At 39.2% G+C, this 27,452-nt stretch overlaps 1 protein-coding gene across 6 annotated transcripts in view; it reads right to left on the bottom strand.

Moving 5' to 3' along the window:
• Positions 1–18,071, bottom strand: part of LOC104598147 (ATP-dependent 6-phosphofructokinase 5, chloroplastic-like) — a 51,566-nt gene extending 33,495 nt beyond the window's left edge. For 2 of the 6 annotated variants that reach the window (XR_016085483.1, XM_010260077.3), the window contains exons 1-8: positions 17,863–18,063; positions 17,074–17,441; positions 16,635–16,719; positions 13,279–13,352; positions 1,713–1,824; positions 383–478; positions 190–291; positions 7–81 (exon numbers count right to left, since the gene is read on the bottom strand). Coding sequence is in view for 4 of the 6 variants with exons in the window: in XM_010260077.3 (XP_010258379.1) it covers positions 7–81; positions 190–291; positions 383–478; positions 1,713–1,824; positions 13,279–13,352; positions 16,635–16,719; positions 17,074–17,381 (852 nt within the window). In the remaining 2 variants the exon portion in view is untranslated. Of the gene's footprint in view, positions 1–6; positions 82–189; positions 292–382; positions 479–1,712; positions 1,825–13,278; positions 13,353–16,634; positions 16,720–17,073; positions 17,458–17,523; positions 17,693–17,862 lie in introns of those variants that run through there. The other 4 variants (XR_016085486.1, XM_088903103.1, XM_088903104.1 and 1 more) reach the window with 4 other exon arrangements.
• Positions 18,072–27,452: the final 9,381 nt, after the last annotated feature.

Raw genomic sequence — 27,452 nt, 5'->3', positions numbered from 1 at the left:
TATTACCTCATTGTGTATTGCATTTGCTCCTGCATGAGTGCCATTTCCACCAAGTATGAAAAGCATGTCAATTCCCCTGGCCTAAATTCATCACTTAGTTTATAATGAATACTACCAATATGATGTAAGCATGACAAGGTTGACTGAACAAAACTTGCTAATTAGAAAATATGTTATATCATATTGTACCTGTATGCTATCTACAATCTCACTGACATTAGCACCCCCACGAGAAACCCCTAATAAGCTTCCACCAGCAAGATTAATGTTTTGAACTACATTGCGGGAAAGCTGGGAAAAAATAAAATACAACTTTAAGTTCATAAATGAAAAGGGTGGGACTAACAATATGATGTCAAGCAGTCAAGGAAGAACTTCTCACTGGTATTTCAGGTAATCCTTGATCAAAAAATCCACGATACCCAAATGGAATCCCAATTATCTTCTTAACCCCATATAGTTCAAGAGTAAAAACTATCTGCACTATCATGAAATGTAGTATTAGGTCTTTTGTCCAACAGTGTAGCATATCTCAAGAAAAAAAAAGTCCATGGATTAGAATGCTCTGCATGTATGAGTGATTAATTAAAGCTCATTTGTTGTACTTCCAAACTTTTCAGGAGATAATGTAGGCAATAAGGGTAGGTTGAGGATACTCTTGAATCTAGGAGTCAAAGCTCTAATTTCTATTCTTAAGACAATATCTCAACATGCATCTCATGTGAAGCATATAAAGATACATCAGTTAATGGGTCCTAGCAATGAATATTGTCCAATTCAAAGATCTTGTGATCAGTTAGTATTTAATAATTATTTGTGGCATTCTTTTTCCTGAAAATATATCATATTCTTTGCATCTGGTCAAGAAGAATATACTAAAAGCATGTGGTTGTCATCACATGATCATTGTCCCATAGCTTTTCTCAGTTGGACTCCTCAATGTTGGGTCTTGATCCCTAAAAGCTTCTGTCTATATAATCTGCTTAAGGATGACCATTTAAAGTCCAAGTGATACCATTTTCCAAACTCAGATTGGACGTAATTGTTTTAGCCACTGGGTCACAGGTTGAACAGCTAGATTGTCTGGTCAACTGTTCAATTCCCTCAAAACAATAAAAAGACCACAAATGTACAAAATTAGAAAAATAGTAAATGGTTCCAGATTATCTTTTAAAACTATTTTGCACCAAAATAAGCTTAAAGCAATATATGTATAACACCTACTGGCATGTATTTGGGAAATTTGACCAAGTCAAACATTTCTAAGAACCAGGCATCCCAAGAACCATTTTGGTTGCTGGTTCCCAGTCTGAACAATCTGACTGATCTGTCTATGACAATGGTGATCTGAGTACTACAAGATCAATTTCCCATGAAAAAACAACACATGATCACAATACCATATATTGTACTCCTACTAGAAATTAATTAAACGTGGTTTTCTATTGAAAAAGGCTTTTGATAAAACTGATGAGGCCCCAAAATTTTATATCTTAGGAAACCTCTCAAGAACAGATGAAGGTGATCTAAACCAAAGCCATTTTATGCAGGCATGGTTCAATCGACTAGCATTGTTTTTCACAGTGATAGATCTCTTGCAATAGACATCTACATCTCCTCCCTAGCCTGTCTCACACATGAAATTGAATGTACAAATATACAACTTTACTGAGAAAAAAAGTACAGGGTCAACAAAGTCATGCTTGCCAAACCTGTCTAATGACATCATTAAGACCAGGACAGAGCCCACCACAAGTGACAATTCCAGCATTTACTTTCTCAGGTTCAAAGTATATCTGTTTCCGTGGTCCTGCACGGTGTACCCTAAGTAATACGGAACAAAAAGTCAATAGTGTATCCATGTACAAAAGTTGAAGCACATTCTAATATTCAGTTCAAACCAAAAGAATATCCACTACATTGCCAATGTCTTGTTTTAGTAATTAAACCAACAAAAAATTTAATAAGTAAACTAGGCTAAAATATTCCTACCAATGCTCCAGAACCTTCCTATTATTCTGAAGTAGCTTTGGAAAGAAACAGATAAGTTTCCTGACTGGTGGTTAATATGAAGTGTGTGCATAAAGTCATAGTAAAGCTAGGGCTTTTATAATCAGTAACTGAATCAAAGAGAATTTTGTTTGTCCCACTTGTCTGAGCATGAAAAAGCCAAACGAAACTCCTAGAAAATGAGCCCTGGACCCAGATAAATAAAATACGTCAGAAAAGGAAAAATACATTAAAAACGACCACAAACAAAATCTTAGGCGGGGAGATACTAATGCTTCCATTTGGTTGGTTTAAAGTTATGTACCTAGACCAGATTCAGTCCAACTACATTTGCAAGATATCGGTATGGTATTTGATGCAGCCTGAGTTCTCTACCAAACAATAGGTGATGGGAAACACAGACCAAAGTTAGACAAGAGAGGGGGATAAGTGCAGAGCTCAAATGCAATTATACATAAATTGAAATTCGCTCTAGAAAGCCATGTAAGCAAGCCCTTTGATGTGGACGCCGGCAGCAGCAGCAGTAATTTAGTGCAGCAGCAGCAATTTAGTGTTCTCATCCTATCTTATCTATTCAGTATTCTTGCCTTATCTGCTTTCAGTAGTAGGGATTAGTAAGAGTCTTATCTATTCAGTGTTCTTATCTTATCAGTTCAGTAGTGTTAACAGGTGTATTATATGTACTGTACACAGGCTTAGTACCCGCAGGGGTATTTTCGTAATTCTGTATACATATTGTTATGTACGGCCAGAACAGTATAAATAGAAAGCTTCACTCGACTGAAGCTAAGTTTGGTTGAGGCCTTAACTCAGTTGCCTCTTATTCTTCTTCCTCTTCTCCTTCTTCTTTCTTCTTCTTTTCTCCTTCTTCTTTTCTTCTTCTTCTTGGTCTCCTACTCAACATGGTATCAGAGCCTGTTCGTCCAGGCCTAGAAAACAACTAGCTGAGGTCTCTCTCCTCTGCTGCGAAGGAGCTATAGTACTGATGCTCGAAGACAAGGAAGAGGAAGCTTTTCTAGTGCTGCGGTTAGTCTCCACTGCCGAGTAGGGCTCTGCTACAAGTATGCTGACTGTTCAACTTCCTAGCACAGAAAAAGGGTTCGGCTACATGTATTTTTGTTGGTAACTGGGTTGCTTCGGCTAAGAGGACTGTAGAAATCCATCCCAGATGTTCGAAGGAAGACTCTGACCTGAAGGGGAGTTCGAGTTCATGACTGAACTGCCTATTGCAATCTGACCTGAAGGGAAGTTCGAGTTCATGACTGAACTGCCTATTGCAATCTGACCTGAAGGGGAGTTCGAGTTCATGACTGAACTGCCTATTGCAATCTGACCTGAAGGGAAGTTCGAGTTCATGACTGATGACTGTGCTGCCTATTGCTGGTACTGAGATTTTTTTTCTCTCTTCCTGTTTATGGCTTCTTGCACGACTGTTAATGTTCCAGAATCTGAGTAGGGACTGTTCCCCTTCCTCTGATTGTATGTTGCCCTAGTCTGCACTCTAAGGAGCTGTTGATGAACCCTAGAACTTGAGTGACTGTTCGGCTGCCCTGGAAAGTGGATATCAGCCGATTTGGTGTGGTGAATCACCACTCGTATTGCTACTCCTACTGTGTCCTTTTTTTTGGGATGAGAAGCTGTATCAAAGTTGTGAACTGTAGGTCTTTCAGACCTGGTTACACTGCATGTGCAGTTCGTATAGTGTTTTGTGGACTCCTACACAGTGTAGGTGATAACCCCTAGTACTGCAGTTGCAGTGTTTGTGCTTGGTTCTCTGTGGGGCCGAAAATCAGCAAGTGTCTTGTTGTGGACTGTTGCAGCTCTGTAAGACTGTGCTTTGGTTTTGTGTATTTCTGAACTGAGAATCATGAGTAGTGAAGATTCAGCTACATCTGGAATCTCCACAATGCTGAATGGAATGAGTGGGAACAGTGATCTATCCTTCCCTATGGCTGTTGTTCCTCTTGACGGGTTAAACTACCTAGAGTGGTCAAGGGGGATCAAACTATATATAACTGCAAGGGAAAAAGTAGGCTACATAAATGGAAGAATCAAAGAACCACCTTCTGGAAATGCAGAACATGATAAATGGGATCAGGAGAACAGTATGGTTATGTCATGGCTTTTGATCTCCATGCAACCTCAAATAAGGAAGAACTTCATGTGGGCTGAAACTACAAATGAGATATGGGATCAGGCAAAGTCCACATATTCTGAACTTCGACACTATGCCAAAATTTATCAACTGCAAGCAGTTTATTACTCTGACCTGACAACTGTTTGGAAGGAGCTGGACCATTACCAGAACATTGAGTGGAAGTGTGAGGAAGATGCAAAATTGTATAAGAAACTTGTCTCACAGCAAAGGGTGTTTGCCTTTTTACATGGTCTCAATCGTATCTATGAACCCATCAGAGTACAAATTCTAAGTTCTAAGGATCTTCCTTCAATTCAGGAGGTCTATGCTCTTGTCCAGTCTGAAGAGAGTACAAGGAACTTGATGAATAGCACCGGAGGGGATGCAATTGTGTTGGCGGCAAAGGGGGGTCCCTTTACTAGTGGTGGACCTTCTTTCAAGAGAGGGGATCTCCAGAAGAAAGCAGGAGATAAGGAAAATTTGTGGTGCACTAATTGTCAAAAGCCCCGGCACACCAAAGATACTTGTTGGGATTTCCATGGGAAACCGAAGTGGGCTCAGGATTTACCTAAGAAGCAAGGATCAGATAGTATTAGAAGACCCGGGCAGCAAGGTACCAAGAAACACCACATGGCCAATATGGTTACTCGGGAGAATCAGCCCTCCACCTCCACTGTGACTCAACCACCACATGGCCAACATAACTACTCTGGATCCGACCCAAGAGAGGATATTGTCAACTCCTTCCGTGACCATTTGGAACTTTATGGTAGAACAATTCGCCAGATGGATGCTCCTCCCACCACCTCTTTTGCATCCACATCAGGTAATCCTACCACAGCTTTCCATGTTGCTTCTCACGACCTTGACTCTCCATGGATCATTGATTCTGGAGCGTCAAAACACATGACTGGTATGTCCTCTTTCTTCCAAACTTATCACCCCCTTTCCGGAAGAGATAAAGTGAGAATAGCTGATGGATCATACTCTCCCATAGCTGGTCAAGGAACTCTCTCTCTTCCCCTTGGCCTTACTCTTTCTAATGTTCTTCATGTTCCAAAATTTCCTATGAATTTGTTTTCAGTCAGTAGTGTTACAAATTCCTTAAATTGTTTCGTGACTTTTTTCCCTTCCTATTGTGTGATTCAGGATCTGGCCTCGGGGAGGGCGATTGGTAGGGGTCGTATGGTTGGACTCTATATGCTGGAGAATACGGCTGGCCTTCTTGTTACAGAGTCTATGAGTCAGTTCAAAAAGAGTAAAATGTATTTATGGCATTGTCGTTTGGGTCACTTGTCTTTTGAGTCGTTGAAAGTTGTTTTCCCATAACTGTGTAAGTCCGTGTCTGTTTCCAATTTTTCTTGTCAAACGTGTCAATTAAGCAAGCATTGTAGAACTCAATTTCCTCAAAGAAATAGTAAATCTGAGTTTCCTTTTCACATTGTGCATTCGGATGTATGGAGCCCTGTTACTTTACCTTCTGAGAGTGGCTACAAGTACTTTATTACCTTCATTGACGATTATTCCAGATACACTTGGGTATATCCAATGCGAACCCGTGAGGAAGTACCAAAAATTATCCAAGATTTTCAGCGGATGGTCTTCACCCAATTTCAGACCGAAATTCAAATATTTCAATCAGACAATGCAAAAGAGTTTTTTCATAGTGACCTCACGGAGTTCTTTGCTTCACATGGCTCACTTCATCGGAGCTCTTGTGCCCGCACGCCACAACAAAATGGTGTGGCTGAACGGAAGAACCGACACCTCCTTGAAGTGGCATGGGGTTTACTACTTCATATGAATGTTCCAAAACGATTTTGGCTTGAGGTTGTTCTTTGTTCTACATACCTCATTAACCGAATGCCCTCTCGTTGGTTAGAGTACAAAGCCCCACATCAGCTTCTCTTCCCTAGGGCCCCTCTTCTTTCTATCCCTCCTCGTGTTTTTGGTTGTCGGTGCTTTGTCCAAAACCTATCTCCCACCCGAGGAAAATTGGACTCTCGTGCTATCCCGTGCATATTTCTTGGCTACTCATTCTCTCAGAAAGGGTATCGTTGCTTTGATCCTATTTTTCGGAGATTCTATGTCTCCATGGATGTTACCTTCTTTGAGGATGAGCCCTTCTTTCCTGTTTCTCCTCAGGGGGAGTGTAGGTATGAGGAGAAACTGGTTCAACTTCCCCCTCTTCCTACTCCTTCTCCTTCTCCCCTTCCTCCTTCTGATCCTCCACCTTTCCGTGTTTTTTCTCGTCGTCGTAAAGGCCAATCAGGTTCAAGAGCTGAGGAGAATCCAAAATCCGTACCTCAAATGCCATTAGATTCCTTGGGTGAAGATCATACTCACTCAGGTAACTTGACTCCCAACCTCCCTGTTGCTAATGATCTTGACCTTCCCATTGCCCACAGGAAAGGTGTTAGGTCGTGCACCACCAAACACCCCATTTCCAACTTTGTTTCCTATGAGAACATCTCACCTTCATTTCGTGCTTTTCTTACCTCCATTGACAGTATCCCTATTCCCAAAAATGTGGCAGAAGCTCTCTCAGTTCCAGAATGGATGAAGGCCATGAAGGAAGAGATTGATGCTCTTCATAAGAATGGCATGAAAGAATGGTAGGATCCATCCAATGGACGCCATGAAGGTTGCGGAATGGGTGGGCGAATTTCAAAAATTTTCCTACCTTCTCCCAACTGGGAATCATATTCCCTAAATTTAGAATATAATATTCAAGGATCCTACTTGAACCATAATCAAACCAGATCTTTACCAAAAGACAAATGGGAGGAATGTACCTGATCCGGAGAAGCACTATCTCCCAAAGTTGGTGTTCACGCCCAAAGAATGCTCCAAGATCTGTTCCTGCTGAAGATGACACAGCTGTGGATGGAACAGAACCAGCGGGGTGCGTCCTACACACTAGATCCTTCACAAGAATCCTCTGGAAGTACTAAACACTGAATCTTTTTCAGTCTTTCTTGCAAGACTGATGTCAAGAACAGATTTCTTGACTTTATTTTCTGCAAAGATCTAATCTTGCAATGGCAGATGGCGGCGGCAGGAGGAGATCTCCAAAAACGAAAAGGGCTGAACTGCTTTTCTCTTTTTCTGGAGAGTATGAGATCTGATCTCAATTCGCAGGAACCTTTCTTGCGATTTTTCTTGGTTCGAAATCTGTTGTATTTCTCTCTCAATTGGTTAGTTGAGTTTCTCCTCCTTTCTTCTTGATTAAGAAACCTCCTAAATCAGGAGTCATCCCAATCCAATCAGTATTTGGATAGGGGATTATCTTAATCCTATCTGCAGATAGAGTTAGGTTACTCCTGATCTTATCAGGAGGTTACCAGATTCAAATCTAATTTGAATTTGGTCTCTAAGAGTGGATAAGGCTAAAGGCCCAATCCTTTTACTAACTTCAATCTCAAATTCGCCCCATGGATGGGTGATCATATCAGCCCACCTGGAAATGGGCTTTTGGCCCATTAAGTGATCAGTGTCTAATTACTTTCCAATCTGCTACCTAGTTGGGCTTCTTTGTATGGCGTGGGACCCAAGCATTGATCTACACACCAGCCACATGGGTTCGGCTCAGCCTTTAATACAAGGCTCAGCCGAATTCACTGAAAAACTCAATGAACCCCTTGAGTCCATCATATGGACCCTATGGGCCCAACACTTACATTAAGTGGTCCCTGGGCCAAGCCATCTTATAAAAACCCAGGAACTGTGGGCAGGTGCAAGATTAGCCCATCAGGTATTATCCTAAATGGTCTTACACTTAACCTCTCAGCCCTTAATGATCAAGCACTGCCCGACAAGAGAGGACCTCTCCCTCGGCTGCAAGGAACAGTGCCGCACTCCCCTCTCACATGGATCCCGGGAATTAAAACCATTTGCAAACATTTTGAAACCGTACATATAAATATAAGTATGTTAATTTTGCAAAACAAAATTCCAACGATTGAAATCAACTGCCGGTAGTTTGGTTTCCATCAGAGAGAGTGCATTCCCGATCATTACCCTTTGCCCGACAAAGTGGCTGATTCTGTCACTATGATCACCCACTCAGATGAATTCTCAAACTGCCCCAACATACCCAGGTTTTGATCCCCGCTAAGGATCTCACTGATTGGCATATCAAAGGCAGCCTGATCCAGCACCTAGTGAAGTGTCATAATCGAGTCTAGGGGTCAGGTGTAACTTTCCAGTTTTGCCCATCTATCTCCAAGGTCCAGGGCAAGACTGGAAATCTGGTCCGGTTCAAGGATTCAAGTAATCCCATACTGCATGTGCCTCGGGTCTTACCCTGGTGGCTGAGACAGGCCATCCCAACACTTGGTGGCACACCAGCATCAGCCTTGGCAGGATAAATCTCCCCAGACTTATCCAACGGCTGTGAACATTTAAAACTAACATGAATCTCTATAAATGTCCAATTTTAGGGTTTTACACAGAATTAAACCAAACAACATGAATCAAACATGCACTTTATTTATTTCCACTAAATAACAAAAGTACATCAAATCAGATTGAAGCTAAGGGCATACATAAACTGTCTAACATGACACATGGGAACTTGTTGGTCTCCCTAAGGGAAAGGATCCAGTTGGATGTAAATGGGTGTTCACTGTTAAGCATGGGGCTGATGGAACCGTGGAGAGGTATAAAGCTCGTTTAGTGGCAAAGGGTTTCACTCAAGTATATGAGGTTGATTATGCAGAAACCTTTGCTCCTGTTGCCAAAATGAACTCTATTAGAGTCCTTTTCTCTCTTGCTGCCAATCTGAATTGGGATCTACATCAGCTCGACATCAAGAATGCCTTCTTGAATAGTGACCTTGAAGATGAAGTTTATATGGTTCAACCCCCCGGTTTTTTGGCTCAAGGAAGTGAACAAAAGGTGTGCAAGTTGAAGAAGTCTTTATATGGGCTGAAGCAATCACCAAGGGCTTGGTTCAGCAGATTTCATACTGCAGTCCAGAAGAGGGGATACAAGTAATGTCAGTCAGATCACACACTGTTTGTAAAAAGAGTAGAAGGTAAAATGGCTGCCCTAATAGTATACGTGGATGACATAATTGTTACTGGTGATTGGAAGGATGAAATTCAAAGTTTGAAGGGCTTCCTTGCCACTCAGTTTGAGGTGAAAGATCTAGGTCCCGCCAAATACTTCCTTGGGATTGAGGTTGCCCGATCAAAAAGGGGTATCTTCATCTCTCAAAGGAAATATGTCCTAGATTTGCTTAAGGACACTGGAAAGATTGGGGTTAAACTAGCTGACTCTCCCATTGATCCCAACCATAAGTTAAGTGACAGTCAAGGTGAACCACTTAAGGATGTGAAGCAATTTCAGAGGCTTGTAGGGAGATTGTTGTACCTCTCTATGACTCGTCCAGACATAGCATATGCTGTTGGTGTCCTCAGTCAGTTCATTCATGCACCTAGGTCCACCCACCTTGAAGCAGTAGAGAGAGTACTACGATATCTTAAGAAGTTCCCGGGTGCTGGTTTATTATTCCAGAAACATGGACACTTGAGGGTTGAAATTTACACAGATGCGGATTGGGCTGGATCTCAAAGTGACAGAAGGTCTACTAGTGGTTACTGCACCTTTGTAAGAGGGAACCTTGTTACTTGGAGGAGTAAGAAGCAAACCGTGGTAGCTAGATCCAGTGCTGAAGCTGAGTACCGTGCAATGGCACACGAAGTAGCCGAAGGTATGTGGATAAAGAATCTATTGGGAGAGTTGGGTTTTCCAGTTGGTAAACCCATGACTCTACTCTGTGACAACAAGGCAGCTATCAGTATTGCTACCAACCCGGTACTACATGATAGAACAAAGCACATTGAAGTTGACAAGCATTTTATCAGAGAGAAAATCATCACAAGCGAAGTATGCACTCCATACATCAGCTCTGAAGACCAACTTGCAGACTTATTTACAAAAGGGCTAAACTATTCCAAACATCAAGGGCTCTGTGACAAGTTGGGCATGATTGATATCTATGCCCCAACTTGAGGGGGAATGTTAACAGGTGTATTATATGTACTGTACACAGGCTTAGTACCCGCAGGGGTATTTTCGTAATTCTGTATACATATTGTTATGTACGGCCATAACAGTATAAATAGAAAGCTTCACTCGACTGAAGCTAAGTTTGGTTGAGGCCTTAGCTCAGTTGCCTCTTATTCTTCTTCCTCTTCTCCTTCTTCTTTCTTCTTCTTTTCTCCTTCTTTTCTTCTTCTTCTTGGTCTCCTGCTCAACAAGTAGTATGGATTAGTAGGGAGTCTTATCTTATCTTATCAGTTCAGTAGGATAGATTAGTAGGGAGTCTTCCTAATTAGCAAGGAGTTTTCCTAAAAGTAGGACTCTTATCTCTTGTAATCTCCTATTTAAGGAGCTGAGAATATTGAATAAGATCATTGAAAATTTCAGTCAAGAAAGAGAGCAGAGGAGAGTTTGGTGATCTCTTGAACAAATCACCAATAAGGCGCCAAGATAGGTTCCTCAAGAAAAGGGAGGAACAAGGGAAAACAAGAGGTTTTCCCCATGGACCGACCCGTGACGAGATCCTATTCCATGGGCCCATAACATTTGGTATCAGAGCAAGGCGTCATGGGTGACTTTGAGCAATTGACGTCTAGGGTTCATGATCTGGAGCACAAACTCATGGAAAACAGCAAGGGGGTGCGCGAGATCAAGGATGACATCCGAGAATTAAGGCGCTTGATGGAGTTGTACTTTTCCAACAAGGAAAGGAACCCGGAAGAGGCTGAAACCACAACCGGCCGCCGGCCAGACATGGCAGAATCGTCTGGCGAGCAGCAGGTCGTTGCCCTAGCGCAGGTTAGCAACACCCAGAATGTTCTGATTAAGCAGGAATCCGGTGTCGTCGAGGATTCCATCGACGAGAGTTCAAAGAAGAATAAGAGAAACTACTCCAAGGTCGTCATCGCTGGTGAAGGAGCTTGTATGCCTCATGTTGCGGCTGCAAATGTTGCAAAAGAGTGTTTGTTAGCTGCAGTCAGATCAGATCCTAGGGCTGCACATATCTGGGAATCTTGCTAATGCATACTATTTGGCTGGTGATCATAGAAGTGCTGGAAAGTGCCTGGAGAAGGCAGCAAAGCTGGAGCCTAATTGCATGTCAACTCGATGTGTTGTTGTGCTTCATCGTATCAAGGATGCAGAAAGGTCTCAAGATCCCACTGAACAACTTTCATGGGCTGCAAATGAAATGGCTTCAATACTCGGATAGCATGGGCAGGACTTGCCATGGTTCACAAGACTCAGCATGAAATTGCAGCAACGTTTGAAACTGGGCATAATGATTTGACGAAGGTGGAAGAGCGAGCTCTGTACACACTAAAACAGGTAATAGAAGAGGATCCAGATGATGCAGTTCAATGGAACCAGCCTGGCGTTCACAATCTTTGTACTCTACAGTTCAAGACATCTCAGAAGTACCTTAAGGCTGCAGTTGCCCGCGGCAAAGAATGCAGCTATGCATGGTCAAATCTCGGTATCTCACTGCACCTGTCTGAGGATGAACCCTCTTCATTGGAACTCGATCCAGGAGGGAAAAATCATTCCACCTATCCGGGATTCCTTTGACTATGTTTCAAGACACCCATCCTGAATTCGAGCTTGAGGACAAGCTCGTAGTCCAGGAGGGGAGTAATGATGTGGACGCCGGCAGCAGCAACAGTAATTTAGTGCAGCAACAGCAGTAATTTAGTGTTCTCAGCAGCAGCAATTTAGTGTTCTCATCCTATCTTATCTATTCAGTATTCTTGCCTTATTTGCTTTCAGTAGTAGGGATTAATAAGAGTTTTATCTATTCAGTGTTCTTATCTTATCAGTTCAGTAGTATGGATTAGTAGGGAGTCTTATCTTATCTTATCAGTTCAGTAGGATAGATTAAGGGAGCCTTATCTTATCTTATCTTATCAGTTCAGTAGGATAGATTAGTAGGGAGTCTTCCTAAAAGTAGGACTCTTATCTCTTGTAATCTCCTATTTAAGGAGCTGAGAATATTGAATAAGATCATCGAAAATTTCAGTCAAGAAAGAGAGCAGAGGAGAGTTTGGTGATCTCTTGAACAAATCACCATTAAGGCGCCAAGATAGGTTCCTCAAGAAAAGGGAGGAACAAGGGAAAACAGGAGGTTTTCCCCGTGGACCGACCCGTGACGAGATCCTATTCCGTGGGCCCATAACACCCTTTGGGTAAATTGAAATTCACTCAAACAAGTCATGCTTTACAAGCCCTTCCCCTTGGGTACAGAGAGCCAAAATCCCCTCTCCTTCTCCCAAGGACCCTAGAAGTTTTCCATGGAAACCTTCATAATTAATGATCTTAACTATTTCTTGCTAGCTAAGGAACCTAGAAGATTCTTAAGGAAACTTTTTGCATTTTCCCGTGACCACCATAATTATGATTTGGTGTAACACCAGTGTAGCATTCCTTGGATATTTATGTAATATGATTCAATATAGAACAGTTATAGCTTCTTTTGGTTGCTCCTGCATCAATATTTGATTTGAATTTAAATAATCAGATTTTAAATAGGATTTGAACATTGTAATTCTTAATAAAATCAACTAAAATGGCTTCCAAACAAATCCTAACCTACTCTTTAGTTAAAAACACAACACTTGAACCAATTGTACTAATAATTATGTATTGACAAGTCCTTATTGAAGTATTGTAAGTTCTGAACTTTATCATTTCAATCAGAGTGGATCCAGCTTTGATCCAATTCATAAAACAGATGAAAAGACCCATATCTTGCTAAGCAGATAAGATCCTAATTGATATCCAATCCATTGACAGCCCTTGGTAAAGCCACTGGAATTTATGTCACATCATGGTTCCTAAATTAATTCTCACCATATTAACAGTCAACAAACCAATAGTTTATTTGGTAAACTCGCTTTCTGTTGATACCAGAGCCTGGAATCCAAAAGTCTTCAAGAAATAATTGTTACAAAGACATTACTTGTATATCCTACCTCACCCCCACCCCTCCCCGCCCCTTAAAAAAACTCAAATATAAAGAAAGAAAGAAAGAAGGTGAAAAGAAGGGCAAAAAAGAACAACAATAATTGAAGATACGGTGATAAAATTACCATTGCTCCACCCAACTGCAATCAGCATCAATGCACTCTGCTCCAGCAGAAGTTGGTGAAGAATATTTGATAACCTGATGAAACAAAATATTGATTATACAGAATCAAAATAAATAGAACAGAGGTATGATATTTGACTTGTTGTATTAAAAGAATTTTTTATAAGCTTATTTCCCGGTTACTTTCACAAATAATGCTACCTGCAATAGCAATGTCAAAGCAAGAAAACAAGTTACTGGAAACATTACATGGAATGATAGAATGAATGAAAGACACTAATACTGCTTATTCTAACTCTCTGTCATTATCATGGAAAATCACCTGCTAATCAAGATTTCTAGTCATAACCACATCATATTAAGGGACTTTTTATGATGTACAACAGTACAAGTGACTTATTTTAGAACAAAGTTATTAATGAAACAAAACCTTGGCAGATAATATTCATTGGTAATTGGAAAGATACTAACTTTTACTTTCAGGAAAGAGGGGGGGGGTGTTAACTGGGATTCAGAGATAACCTGTAAAGATATTTGAACCCTTTTTCTAAAAGATGGCATATAACATTCTGTATCCCAACTATAGATTGGAAAAACAAAGCCTATTTTTCCATTTCACTCTAGCAAATGTCATTTTCTATTGAACAATATGTCCTTGGATCATTTCTCACTGTCTCAATGCCATGTCCTTTCTGATTTCAGCTAGCTCTTCTAGACCCATCAACTTGCATCAGATTGTTCTTTATGGCATTTATTCATACACATAGGAAACATGTTACTCTTCATATCATGCAATTTCCTTGTTCAGATTATCTTGTCTAACAACTTAGTTATAATAATCATGCCTCTTCAATAGGTTCCGAAACTCTTAATGATACCATTAGGTTCTGAATTCTTTCCTTCATTTGTCTTGTCATAGCCTCTTTAACCTTAGAGGCTTAAATTCTAGAAAAATATATGTGATCTCTAGTTGCAAGGTCACAGAAAACCCCTAATGCTCATCACCATCATCATATGGGGCTGGCTACATGAATCTTGTTTCATCATTCTGTTCTGTTTAATGTCATATCCATTTTAAATTATACCTGCTTAAATCATTTCTTACAATTTCGATCCTTGTTCTTCATATAATAATTTTTTTAAATAACTCAACACCTTTTCCTTGATTTCCTTATACTTCACCCAACTTTTTAGCCTGTCTTTAATACATATGGCATGATCTAAGACTTAATCTGATTCAATAAAAAAAGGATGAGTATTAATACACACTATATACAGTTTGAAAACCAACTTCAGTTCGGACAGATTTTGAAAGCCCATTGAATTCTGTTCTTTAAAATGTTATTCTAGATTCCCATACCACATCATTTTTTTCTTTAAAAAGGAAGAGATGACAGTCCATGTTTTCTTTTCCATTTCTGAATGTGGATGAGTGCCTTGTCTTCCAAAATCACCCTTTGTAGAAAAAGACTTTTTGGCTCCAACAAATAGAAACTTATCCTTAGTTAGTTCATGCATAATCCTAAGACAACTCACTTTGAAGTTGCAGAAAGGATCCTTAGATACCTCAAGAAGTTCCCAAGAGCTGGTTTGCTATTCCAGAAACATGGGCATTTGAAGGTTTAAGTGTATACAGATGTTGATTACGCAGGGGCAGTTGATGATAGAAAGTCTACCAGTGGGTATTGTACCTTTGTGGGAGGAAACTTAGTCACCTGTAGAAGTAAGAAGAAAAGTGTGGTGGCTAGGTCCAGTGCTGAAGCGGAATACAAAGCTATGTCTCATGGAGTTGCTAAAATCAAGTGGACAAAAAACCTATTAGGTGAACTGGGTTTTGCAATTAACAAACCCATGTCACTCTATGTGACATAAAGCTGCTATCAACATGTTGCTAACCCAATCCCCCATGATAGAACAAAACATATTGAAGTGGACACACATCTTATTGGAGAAAAACTTGTGAGTGGAGAAGTGTGCATTCTGTATGTCAGCTCAGAAGAACAACTTGCAAACATCTTCACCAAGGGCCTTCATAATGTGTGGCATAATTATTTATGTGACAATCATAGGGGCATAAGGGTATTTTCCCTTTTAATTATGTTATGATCATTCTATATATATTAATATAAGTTGGTGCCGCCAAATATATTTGAACTCTCCAAACACTTCCTCTTTTCTTCTCCCTTCTCTCTTCTCTCTTCTCTCTCTCTTCTCTTCTTCTTCCCTATTTCTCCTCTTTTTCTCTACTAATAAGTGTCTCAGGACCATCCAATCATAGGTTGTTTAAAGGAAACTTGTAATTCTTCTTTTTTGATTGCCAAATTTTTGGAGGGTCCTTGGTTGGATTTTGTCTGTGTACAGAAACTCTTTGTACTGAGGACCTTTGTATACCTTTTGAATTTTAACACAATCATACTTTACCTTTATCAAAAGAAAAAAGCTTCAACATGTTAATTTAATAATTTTTAGAAACTCAATATTTCCTTGAGTTCCGTATTCTTCAACAAACTTCATTGGCCCTTGCATTGCCATATCTGACCTGACAAGTCTCTGCTTCCAGAAAATGACATACTTATTTTTATTATCAATTGGTGATGAATCTATTTCAGAAAATGGACCAGTGAATTCAAACAACCTAAGACTGGAATTTACAATTGCTATTTTAAATTAAGTTCTATAACATCCAAATAGTCTCCAATTAAATCGACTTTGGAGATGACTTGTTCTTGACGTGTGAATTTTTATACTATGATTTATGAATGGATTTAAACTAATTGGTACTGACAAAATTAAACAATGCTTTGTTAGAAACCAAACTTCCTTGACAAAATTAAACAAATTGGTACTGACAGGTAAAAGCACATACTATATGTAGCCTAGTTGCCACCATGTAGCACTGCTGCATTTTTTTGGCTAAGTAAATTTGTTTAGTAAGTTATGCATTTCAAGTAAAATGCTTCATCGCTAGTGTTATTGGTTTCTTTGTTATTTATGAAAAACTAAGAAATTTGATACACCTGAAGGCTTGATCTTTTATAGCCAATCAAGCCCAAAGTAACCTTATTAGTTGCTGAGTGTCAACCCTTGGCTGCCCCTTACACGAGGCAATGAATACCAAACTATATCTATCTTGATGAATTAAAACCAATTGCCAGTAAAACTGCTTTGACATTATAAGGTGTGACTTGGAAAAATGTGAAGCCAAATGTTTATGATCATCTAGACAAAAAGAACAGTTAATCAACCCAAAGGCCAAGGGCCTAAAGCAATAGAGTAACACCCTTAATATTTGGAGAAAATTTGATCTTGCAGATTTTTGAAGTCTAGAAAACACACAAGCACAGATCAATAACACACCTTCAATAATGCCCTATCGTCGTCGTTTACGTATCCATTTTTCCTATCCTCAGGCAAATCAGCACCACTCACTATTTGAGAGCCTCTGTCACAACCAAACACGGAAGCAATTATTATAATGGTAAATGCAGCAACAGGATGAGCGAAATACAGGTAGAACATAACTGAGAACAATTGGGAACTTGTTTATGATGCACATATATAACATGGCTAATGTCAAGAGTCAGATGAGGTAAGAAATAAAAACAACTAAATATTTGAAAAACTAGGCAGGAGATTATAAATGTACATGCTGGAGTGAGGAAGTTTTAATTCATTGAATGAAAGACAATGAATTGGAAAACTGGAAAAGGTTGTAGGAATATCATTCTGTGGTCTCTGCTCAACTGTATACTATTTATATAATACAGACATATATTGCCTAGAAAAGAAAGGTTACCTGTTATGGAGAGAGAACGTAGTTGGCATAGGCTTTATATCAAAGACATCCCTCAGGTGTGGTAGGTCGAACCGATTCTCAAAATCCTCCTTGAACTTATTTTTCCAATAAGGATCAGAAAAATCAATTTCCGGTTTCGCAATAGCAGCTCTAACAACAGTGGATGAGAATTTCTTTTCCGCGTGCCTTTCACATCTCCTGAATCTTAGAAAATTGAAGCCGAACAAAGAATAATTTCCCTTCGAATGGAAACTTTTCTGCTCTGGAAAACCAATGCCAACACCTTTTATTGAAGAAACAGAACACATTTTTGGAATAGCTGAGTAACTTAATGCTCTGCACGATGAGAGTAGCAGCAAAAGAAATTCCTGCAACAATAGCAGGCTTTAATAAGAATTGTTAGAACAGAAACAGATGAACACAAACACATAAAAGTTCAAGACAATATACTTCTCAATGACAATGTGTCATAAACAATTATCAGGGGCAGAGCCTCCATTCCTAAAGTACAAGGAAATTGAGCTTCTCCGACACACAAAAACGAATAAAACACAAGTAAAAACACCAATAACTCCAACCATGGATGCTCTAAAACATATCATGTTCTTCAGATCCGATTAACACCACCGCCACAGTATTAACAAAAAAAAGCCAAATAACCGAAACAGAGATGGAAAAAAAAGCGCCTAACTGCGCGTGCTTCCTTGGAGATAACGAAATTCAAATTCAAGACATTTAAAAAATAAACGAACAAAAACAGTTGAAACAGATAACGATGGGTTAAGCCACCTGATGAAGGTCGAGAATCCAGTTAAATCAGAGCACCTGAACCTTTGAAAGAACAATCTATATAGATCATATGTTCTTGGAACGAACAAATTTATGAGCGAGTTCCGTTTTTCTTCCAACTTTCTCGGTGTTTCGTTCTTTTGGTGCGTGAGTCTTTAAGAGGCGTTGAAGCAAGGAAATCAAATGGGACACGCGATTTGCTTTGGTTCGGTTCTGACTGGACTTTTGGTCTGACTTCAATGTAACTCTCGGTGAATCATTGACATTCCCTTTTTTCAGCGGATCGGATCTTTTTGGATTCTTTTCTTTTTAACTGAAATTGTTTTCATCACCCCATTTTTTTGGGCAAATGGTGAAACCTCCCTTAAACTTTGATAGTTGCAATTTCCTTCCCTGAATTTCTTGTCGCAGTTGGAATTAGACCCCTCTGTTAGAATCCTCTTAAAAGCATGAAAATCTCCAAAATGCCCACATTTACTTTTGACCAAAAATGTGTATTTTTCAATTTTTTTCTTCATGTCAATACTATCTCAAACCTCTCCAATCTCTTTTCTAATATTGATTTTTTTTCAAATTTATTCACCATGTCAATTGCTCAAAAGTAAAACTACAACTTTAAACTCTCTTCTTTTGTTATTTTAAGAGAGAAGGTTCATTTACAATTATGAAAGGAGACCAAATTTTAGAAGAAGTTTCAGCTATGTTCAGACACTTTAAGGGAGGTAAGGTAGGTGAACACGTGAATGAATTTATCAAAAAAATACACGTGAAAAGATGTAATAACTGTTTAGCCGGTTCTGGAAACTCTAATTCTCTGTAGTCTCAAGCACTTTATCACTGACGTGTGGCGTTATTATTGGTTCAAGAACCCGCTGAACAGCCATTGAGTCGTTTTCTATTTTCGCTTGCCTGATGCAAACAAAAATGGACGATTCGAAGTCAGGGTCGGGTTTGGACTTTTGGGTGAAACCTAAAATGTCAATAATCAAAACTAAAGTTTAAGCCGTCTTACACAGATATGAGAATAAGACCCAAATCAAATCCATGGATTTGGATGGCATGGGTTTGTATTTTAAATGCGATTAATAAAATTAATCTAAGATAAATTTGATGTTGTAAAATGACTTGATATTAACTCTTGTAAGAACATAGGGTCCGTTTCAGGCGCTGTTTGGCGTTGATGCCATTGCCCCAAAAAATAGTAATACATCAGCATTACATTGGAAAAATCGGTGCTCCAAAAAATGGTAACATGTTTGGAACCGTTTTTTCATAAAAAATGGTACTCCAAACTATGTCTTAGAAATCAATAAGGCATGGTCTGGGGAAATGTCGAATTCGACATTTTCTTAATTTGGAGCTCATTGCTGCCAATGAGGACATGATGTGGCAGTGACGTGGACTTTTATAATAGGTACCAGTGCTAAAAATAGATATGGAGCACTGGTACCAAACAAAAGGTCTTGTTGTTGCCCCAAGAAACGTCCTACCTGACAGCAATGTTTCCAAACAAAAAAAAAAAAAAGACATTGTTTTATCAAAAAAACGGTGCTGTATATGCAGCATTGATGCCAAACATATACTTAGTTTGCAGTTGGAATCAGAATTAGAATCCGAACTGGAACAGTATATTCCCATAGTCTGTTTGGTTCAAACAATAATGGGAATGGGAATTAGAACCAACAGGAATGGGATTTCATTCCCAAGGAAGAGGCAGAGAATAGCCATTCCTTCAAATTGGAGAATGTCATTCCAGCAGAAATGAGAATAAGATTCTAATTCCATCCAACCAAACAGTTGCATTCTGATTCCGATTCCAAACCCCTATTCCCACGAACCAAATAGAGCCTAACTTTATGTGAAGCCAGGTAAATCTCGAAGGCAGGAAGGTACGATACCAAAAAGATTTGACCAATCAAACTCCTCTTTGATTAATGCATACCATCTGATTGGTTATCACTTTTGTGATATTCTCCTTATTGGTTATAATTTTTTTTCTAGTATCATAGTGTTCACATATTTTCAGTATTAATTTGACGGTGATGACAATTTTTAAGTGGATATAAATATAAATGTAAACATTTAAATATTATACAATTGGATCAGAACATATTGAGGTAGATCTATCAGTTCAATTATAAACGATGGAATTTGGATTCATCTTGATTGAATTGGATTTAAATTCAAATTCAAATTCAGATAAATGGATATATAAGATTGATTTTAAATATTTACTAATGTGTATGAGATACTATCTTTGGCCCTCCACCATGCTCACTCTGATGGTTTTTTTCGATATGATTTTTATACCTTTTGAAGAGCCAACATTGAGGGAGGAATGATTAAGGAAGTCTAAGAATTATGGGGAGTGATCGGGTCAGAAAGTGAATTTATCTAAATCTGAAATTTTCTTTAACCCTAAGGTTGAGTTTGGAAGGAGTATAAATGCAAATATGTAGAGTGCAAAACCTTATATTTTGCATGTACATATTTGCAATTGTACTGCTTCCAAACTGAGCCTAAGATGCACCCAAGGCTGCAAAGGATAATGTCAAGAGTTATAAATATCAAATTTGTTAAAAATCCCTCAAATAATGGGCCTTCCTTCCTCTATGGGCAGATAAAAAATAAATATGTTTAATTACTTGTGAAAGAATGAACGGCAAGGTCAATTAGGAATGGCAACGGGGCAGGGCCCCGTTCTTGTGAAAATCCCCGAAAATTTTCATCCCCGCTAATAGGGACAAGGTTATCCCTATCCCCGTGGGGATCCCCATTCCCCTATGATTTTTTATAATGTTATCAATTTTATTTTAGTGGGGATCACACTGGTCGGGGATTGGGGTCCCTGTAGGGGGAGGGGGAATCAGTGCTGCCAGCTAATTGCCGTCCCTAAGGTCAGTTTTCCATCTTCTGTTTGGGAAGGAGTTACTGATTAAAGCAGTGCTGTCAGCTATCCTTTCTTATGCTATGTCTTGCTTCTTGATTCCAAAAGATATCAGCAATCAGCTAAGGAAAGCCCAGAGAAAATTCATGTGGGGAAAAACAAAAAATTCAAAAGAAGGTAAATTGGATTAGCTGGTCCAAGATGTGTAAGAGCAAATTCATATGTGGATTAGGATTCAAAGACCCCATTTGTTCAATTTGGTTTTACTGGCCAAACAAGCCTGGAGATTCTGTACAAATAGGGGCAGCATGTGGGTGGATATCATGGAAGGAAGGTATTTAAAAAACAAAATATTTTTGGAGTTTAAGGTTTCCTCTAACTGCTCTTGGGGCTTTAATTTAAAAGTTTGACAAGGATTTAATGAAAGAAGGGGCTTGCTGGAGTATTGCAACCGGGGAAATGGTTGACATTTGGGATGACCCTTGGATTGCGGACCTCTCAAATTTTAATCCTATAGGCCCAAGACCTAGTCTGGGTCTCATAAGAAAAGTGATCAGTGATCTAATTGATCCCTAACAAAGAGATGAAATGTAAATAAAATCCAAAGTCTCTTTGATCATTGTATTACTAGATTCATTTGTAAAATGGATATTTCTAGACTAGGAGGGTGTTAGGATCCATTTGTCTCATGTTGGTAGTATGAGATGCTAATGTGAAGTATCCAACATAGTATGGGATGCTGTTGGGGGTATATATGTGTTTGGATTCCCTCCCTCTAACAACTTGTTTTTAGGGGTGAGTTCTCCTAAGACATAACAGAGGGGTATATATGTGCTTGGGTTCCCACCTCTTCTCTGAAAAAAAAACATTTTTACAATGGGAGGTGGTTGATTTAAAATTGGTGACGGTTGCAGTATCAAGTTTGACGTCCCAATCGTTGGGATTAAAAGAGTCGGAGAGGATCAACTGTGTGACGAGGAGGGCAACTGTGGTTGGACCTTCCACCATCCGAGAAGCATGTAGCAATGCTCCTCGGTCGTCTGCACCACCCAGCCACACGAAGTGAGAGTTGTTCCAATGACATGGTGGTGGTGGAGGCAGCAAAGAGACCACGATTAATAATAAGCCCGATGAGCAAGGTGCATTACGAGAACATTGAGATTGAGGTTCCACACGGAGCCTCCTTGTCTGTATTTGCATCTTGGGTGGAGCCAGAGGACGGTGGGACCTCACGGAGAAAGAGGATGGCGGTGAAGGAGACTAGGGCGGGGAATATCGAGAGAGAGACGTTCCCGAGTTCATATTTTCCAAAGAGAAAATTATGTGCAAATGACACACTAGTCTCTCGGCATTGCATTGCCGAGATAGGGAGAGTTTCAGAGCAAAAACAGAGTGGAAGCCCTTCACTTTAGACTGTGACAACCAAATATCATTAGCGTAAAAATTTAAATTCACCTGGTTCTATTTTCCATCGATCATCGAACCAACATGAACTTTTTCATGGGTGTAAAACTGAATTTACACCCAAAATTTAAACGCAGTCTAAGGTTGCGTTTGTTTGAAGTGTTAATATACCTCGTCATAGGTGTTAATATACCTCGTCAATTGTGTAAAAATTCATTCTTGTCAATATACTCATAGAAAATCAGTGAAAAGTTTACATCGATAAAATCTATATAAAACTTTATCTTCCTTTGTCCAACGGTCACCTCGTTTCTCCTCTCTGTCTTGCAACGGTCTCCCCTGTTCTTTCTCTTGGATTTGACATTAGTAATGAGCAGCGAGACCCAACTCCGACCATGCCGAGCACGGAGTACTGAAACCGAACTCTGTTACATTAGCAACGAACGGTGAGACTCAACTCCGTCCATGCCTAGTATTGAGCAATGAGACCCAACTCCGTTACAGTAGCAGCAAGCAAACACTTCCTTTAAGCAGTCACTCGGTTTGGGAATCAGCGGTAGGGCTGTTCATAACAAGATCCAAATTGACCAAACCGAATAATCCGGTCCGATTTAATCCGAGTTGGCCGATTTTTCTTCAGTATCGATCGGTTTTGGGTTACAAAAAAACATAAACCGGTGGTTCGATTCAGTTTCAGTTTTCATGTGTGAAAATCAAAACCGAACCGACCCGAACCGATTTAGATATATATTATATATAATATATTTCAGATATTATATATATATATACAAATATATATATATATATGATATGTTTCAGTTTTACTATATATATTTCAGATATATATTTGTGGAAATATATATATATAGCTTTGTTTTAGAAATATACATATTATATATAAAATTTCTGGTATATAAAATATCAGTTTAAATCCATCAAATCATTTTTAATTTTCAGGCATTCGGCCTTTGCTTTTCTTAGACTTGAATCCTTTACCGTTCACACCGAGAGAATCATTCACAAAACCGACCCAAACCGATTCAACCCGATTCAAACCGACCAAGTCGGTTTTACTTAGTACTGGGTCGGTTTCAGTTTCATTTTTAGGTAAATCAATCAGGTCGGGTCGGTTGAAAAAACGCCAATAAACCAAGCTAACCCAACCCGTGAACAGCCCTATTGAGCGGTGAGACCCAATTGCTTGGTTCAAGAATCTCCTTGAGCAGTGAGACCCAACTCTCTTCTCTTACAAGCGAACACTTCCCTGAAGGGATCGCTTTCAGCAACGGCTGTTGCTCCGTCGAGACCTAGTTTTTATGCGAATTCCCTTATTTTTATGTCCATGGTGCGTTTGTTCACCTTTAATCAAATAGCTTTTTAATTTTGTACTTTCCTTTAATCAAATAGCTTTTTAATTTTGTAAATCTTTCATTTTCTCTCAAGTAAAGGAGAGCTATTTACACCGTGACAACCAAACATTATCAGCATAAAAATTCAAATCCACCGAATTCCATTTTCCATCGATCACTAAACTGATACAAATTTTTTTCGTCGGTGTTAAAGTGAATTTACCACCCCCTAATCCAGTCGCCCAATAATATTCTATACATTGTATTTTGCAATTGATTTTTCTAATGTATCGGTTGTTTTTATTTTGTTTTTATTTTAAAAAATTAAAAGAACCATGTTGTCAAACACTCCCTAAACCAGTCAAATTCAGACTAGCTGCCCACACATAACTGTTAAAAAAGCTGTGAAGCTAATGGTAATGTCTTAGGCTAGTAGTGAAATACACAGGGCTCACAGTGAGAATTGAGAAATTAAATAGTTGTGGATCCCATGTATTTTTATTACCGGCACGGAAGTTAATCATTGGTTCTACAAACAGCTTTACCGATGATATTATTATTTACAATTAGTATTGTGTTTGTAACCAAAACTGAATGAATCCCTGTCATCTATATCATACATTTGTGAGTTGGAATCTCCTACCAACAAAATACGTTCTAACACCCTTCTAAGATGATCTAATACTACATATCTCATATATGATGGGTACCAATTTTATGATAGGTCTCAATCTCATGATCATATATGGAGTGTAATATCATGTTAAAACTTGATTGGAAGAGTAATAAAACGTGTTTTGTTGGTAGGAAATCCCTTTTATTTTTATAGAAGGAATTATTAGAATATATGGGTAGGCTTCACTACAGATATAAAATGGAGATCAGAGGCATCTAGTTTGGCCACAACTAAAGCTTAAATTTACAGATTTTACAAAATGTATCTTCTAAATTAATTCGTTCAAATTATCGTACCTTGTGGATAGGGGTGGCAATTTCTCACTCAATAGGCTGAATCCACCCAACCCATGCATTTACTTGGTGGGTTGGAAATAGGTTGATCATCTATTGGGTCAATTTAATTGGATTGGGTCAGGTTGGGTTGTGGCTAACCATTGGGTTAATCACTAAATATATGAATATTAATTCTTTAACTTTTTTTTAAATTTTCTTCATTTGAGTGAAACAATTTATTATTAATGCATTCATTTTTTTATTATTTATTGACTAAAATTAGTTTTACCTCGAATCAATACACTTCACCCAAATCGACATAAATCCAAATCAACCCGACCCAAGTGCGGACCAGTTCAACTCGGTCTAAATATTAACAGACCCGATCACCTCAGTTTGGTTCATTTGGGTCAGTCAATCCAGTCCAAACCCAGCCCAATTGGGACTGACCTGAATCCAAAGTGGGCCTGGATGAACTGGTTCAACCCAGGCCCGATACGATCTGGCCCGCTTGCTTTGGCTAATTCGAGTCACCGGCCCGACCTGTATTTGTACAATATGGCCCAAATTTGGACCGGTTCAATTTACTTCCCTTGACCTGATTTGGTCCCAAACTGGTGCACAACACAATATGGGCCAGTCCAATTCAATCCGTTATTGACTGAACCGGTTTAATCTGATCTGACCGGATTGATCCGAATCCAAATGATTTAACTGGTCTTAATGTTATTAGCTCGAAGATAAGGAGTGGGGTTTTCTTCGAAGAACCAATTCAATCCGTTATTGACTGAACCGGTTTAATCTGATCTGACCGGATTGATCCGAATCCAAATGATTTAACTGGTCTTAATGTTATTAGCTCGAAGATAAGGAATGGGGTTTTCTTCGAAGAACCCTGTATTATTTTCTCAATCGTGAGTTTCTTGGCATATGTTTAACACAGATTGGCCCGAGATTTGCAAAAGCTTGAAGTAGAGCTTCTCGATTTCGGAGATTTTTGAGCTTACACGGGCTCTTTGAACATCCAATCTTTTGGGCTACTCGTCTTCTGTTACCAAACGGAAAAAGCCCAAAAGTTGAGCTTTTGGGCTTCGAGAAGCCTAGAAGACCTCACCGAAAGATTTTCCATACGCCGCCCTAATTAATCTTCCGTTGAATAGGATTAACATTATTAAATTTTAGATGAATCAGACAGCAGTCACCAATGGGCCAAATCCATGGGTCCTTCATGTCTAGTTGTGGACCAGAAATTCCGGCATGGACACGAACCTTTGTCCTTGAATACGAAAATCCCTGACCTCTAATGTAACAACTTCATTTTTTTTTTTAACTTTTATCTTTATTAGTTTTTTTAGTGAATAGTCATTTGCAGGTGGGACATACGTAAAGGATTGTGATCCACCACCAAATAGTGACCAAGATGGTCCGATTAGGCATGGGCTGGGCCCATAAAAAACAGACTCCGAACATGGGTCCATAAAACATGGAGGTCGAACATTATCTGGTTGCCAACGGGGTAGGGGATGGGAGCCACTCCCCATCCCCGTCCCTGCGAAGATCTCCATCCTTGTCTCCATTCCGGTCCCCACCAATGGGACAGGGTTTTTCCTATCTCTGTTTGCTGTTCTATGGGGTTCAATCTCCGCCAATTCTTTTTTTATGCCAAATTCATTTTATTTTTAATTTTTAAATAAAATGGTTATGTTACATTAATTTTTAAATAAAATGGTTATGTTACATTTTACAATCATATCAAAATAGATTCAAATATATTCAAACATATACATTATTAAGCAAACATCCCCACGAGATCGGGGACACGAGAAAATCATCATCTCCACCCTCCAACAGTGATTGAAGAAATGAGAAAAATTGTATCTTTGGTCTTGGTGGAGGTACCCTCTACTTAAACTGGTTATTGTATACATTGATGGAGCTAAGAATATTCTTTTGAGGGGGCCTAAAGACGAGGGAAAATGAAGAATAGAGATTAGATGAAATTTTCTATAGTGCACCTATGGGATGTATTCTCCATCTAAAATCCAACCCATAAGTTTGATTTGAAATTTCTCTTAGGTTATGGTTAAAAATATAACTTTATTTAACTTCAAGCTGGGCTAAGATTGAGGCATCCTCCAATCTGACCTTACAATATAAAATAAATAATTCATTTCAATTTAAGCCCAATGTAAAAATCTAATTCAAATAAATTGGACATCCCCACATCCCACAGCACATCTCGGCCCTGTATTGGGAACATCTCCCAATGATAATATCATCATTTTTGGTACCATTATGAGAAGATGTTTTCAATAAATGGTGGGAATGTGTTGTGGGACATGGGAAGATGTTTTCTCACAAGACTGTGCTCACTCTATTTGTACAGAGATATTGCAGCCTTACATTGGAATATCTCTCCATACAAGTACGGAGATATTCTAGATGCAACGCTTAATTGTGCGAGCACAAAAGCCGATCTCTTTCTTGCCCGTCTACTCATCGGACTCCTGGATTCGCTTCCTCTGTGTATATATATACTTGTACACCCTTAGAATGATGGTTAGGCAGATCAATCAATTAGCACTGCCCACCCAATAATAACATAGACACTGATCTCCATTAAAGCTTCGATATTACTTGCAACTGCCTCAGTTTAAGTTTTGTTGACTAAAGAAAAAGGGGAAAACTGGAAAAAGAACCTTGTCCTGGATGCTTCACCCCTTTCTTTAATATGAAAGGAAGACGATTCGATCCAATATTCCATCACAAAAGCGATGCTCTTAAACTATTGATTTCAAATCCAGGACAGCTGCACCGTCCTTGTATCCCCATTAAGGCAGTAAGCCCCTCTCTATCTTTCTCAACCCCAACCATTCCAAAAATCAAATTCCATTTGAGTCCAGCCTTTGAGAATTTTCGAGTATGAAAGAGAAAGCGGGAGATGTCAGTTTCTTCCCTCACAGAACTGTGTGATCTCCACAGAAGAAAGCTGGCCTTAA

The sequence above is a fragment of the Nelumbo nucifera genome, chromosome 4, assembly GCF_055504915.1.
Source record: "Nelumbo nucifera cultivar China Antique chromosome 4, China Antique-T2T, whole genome shotgun sequence".
Taxonomy (NCBI): domain Eukaryota; kingdom Viridiplantae; phylum Streptophyta; class Magnoliopsida; order Proteales; family Nelumbonaceae; genus Nelumbo; species Nelumbo nucifera.
This window is presented reverse-complemented; position numbering and strand designations above follow the sequence as displayed.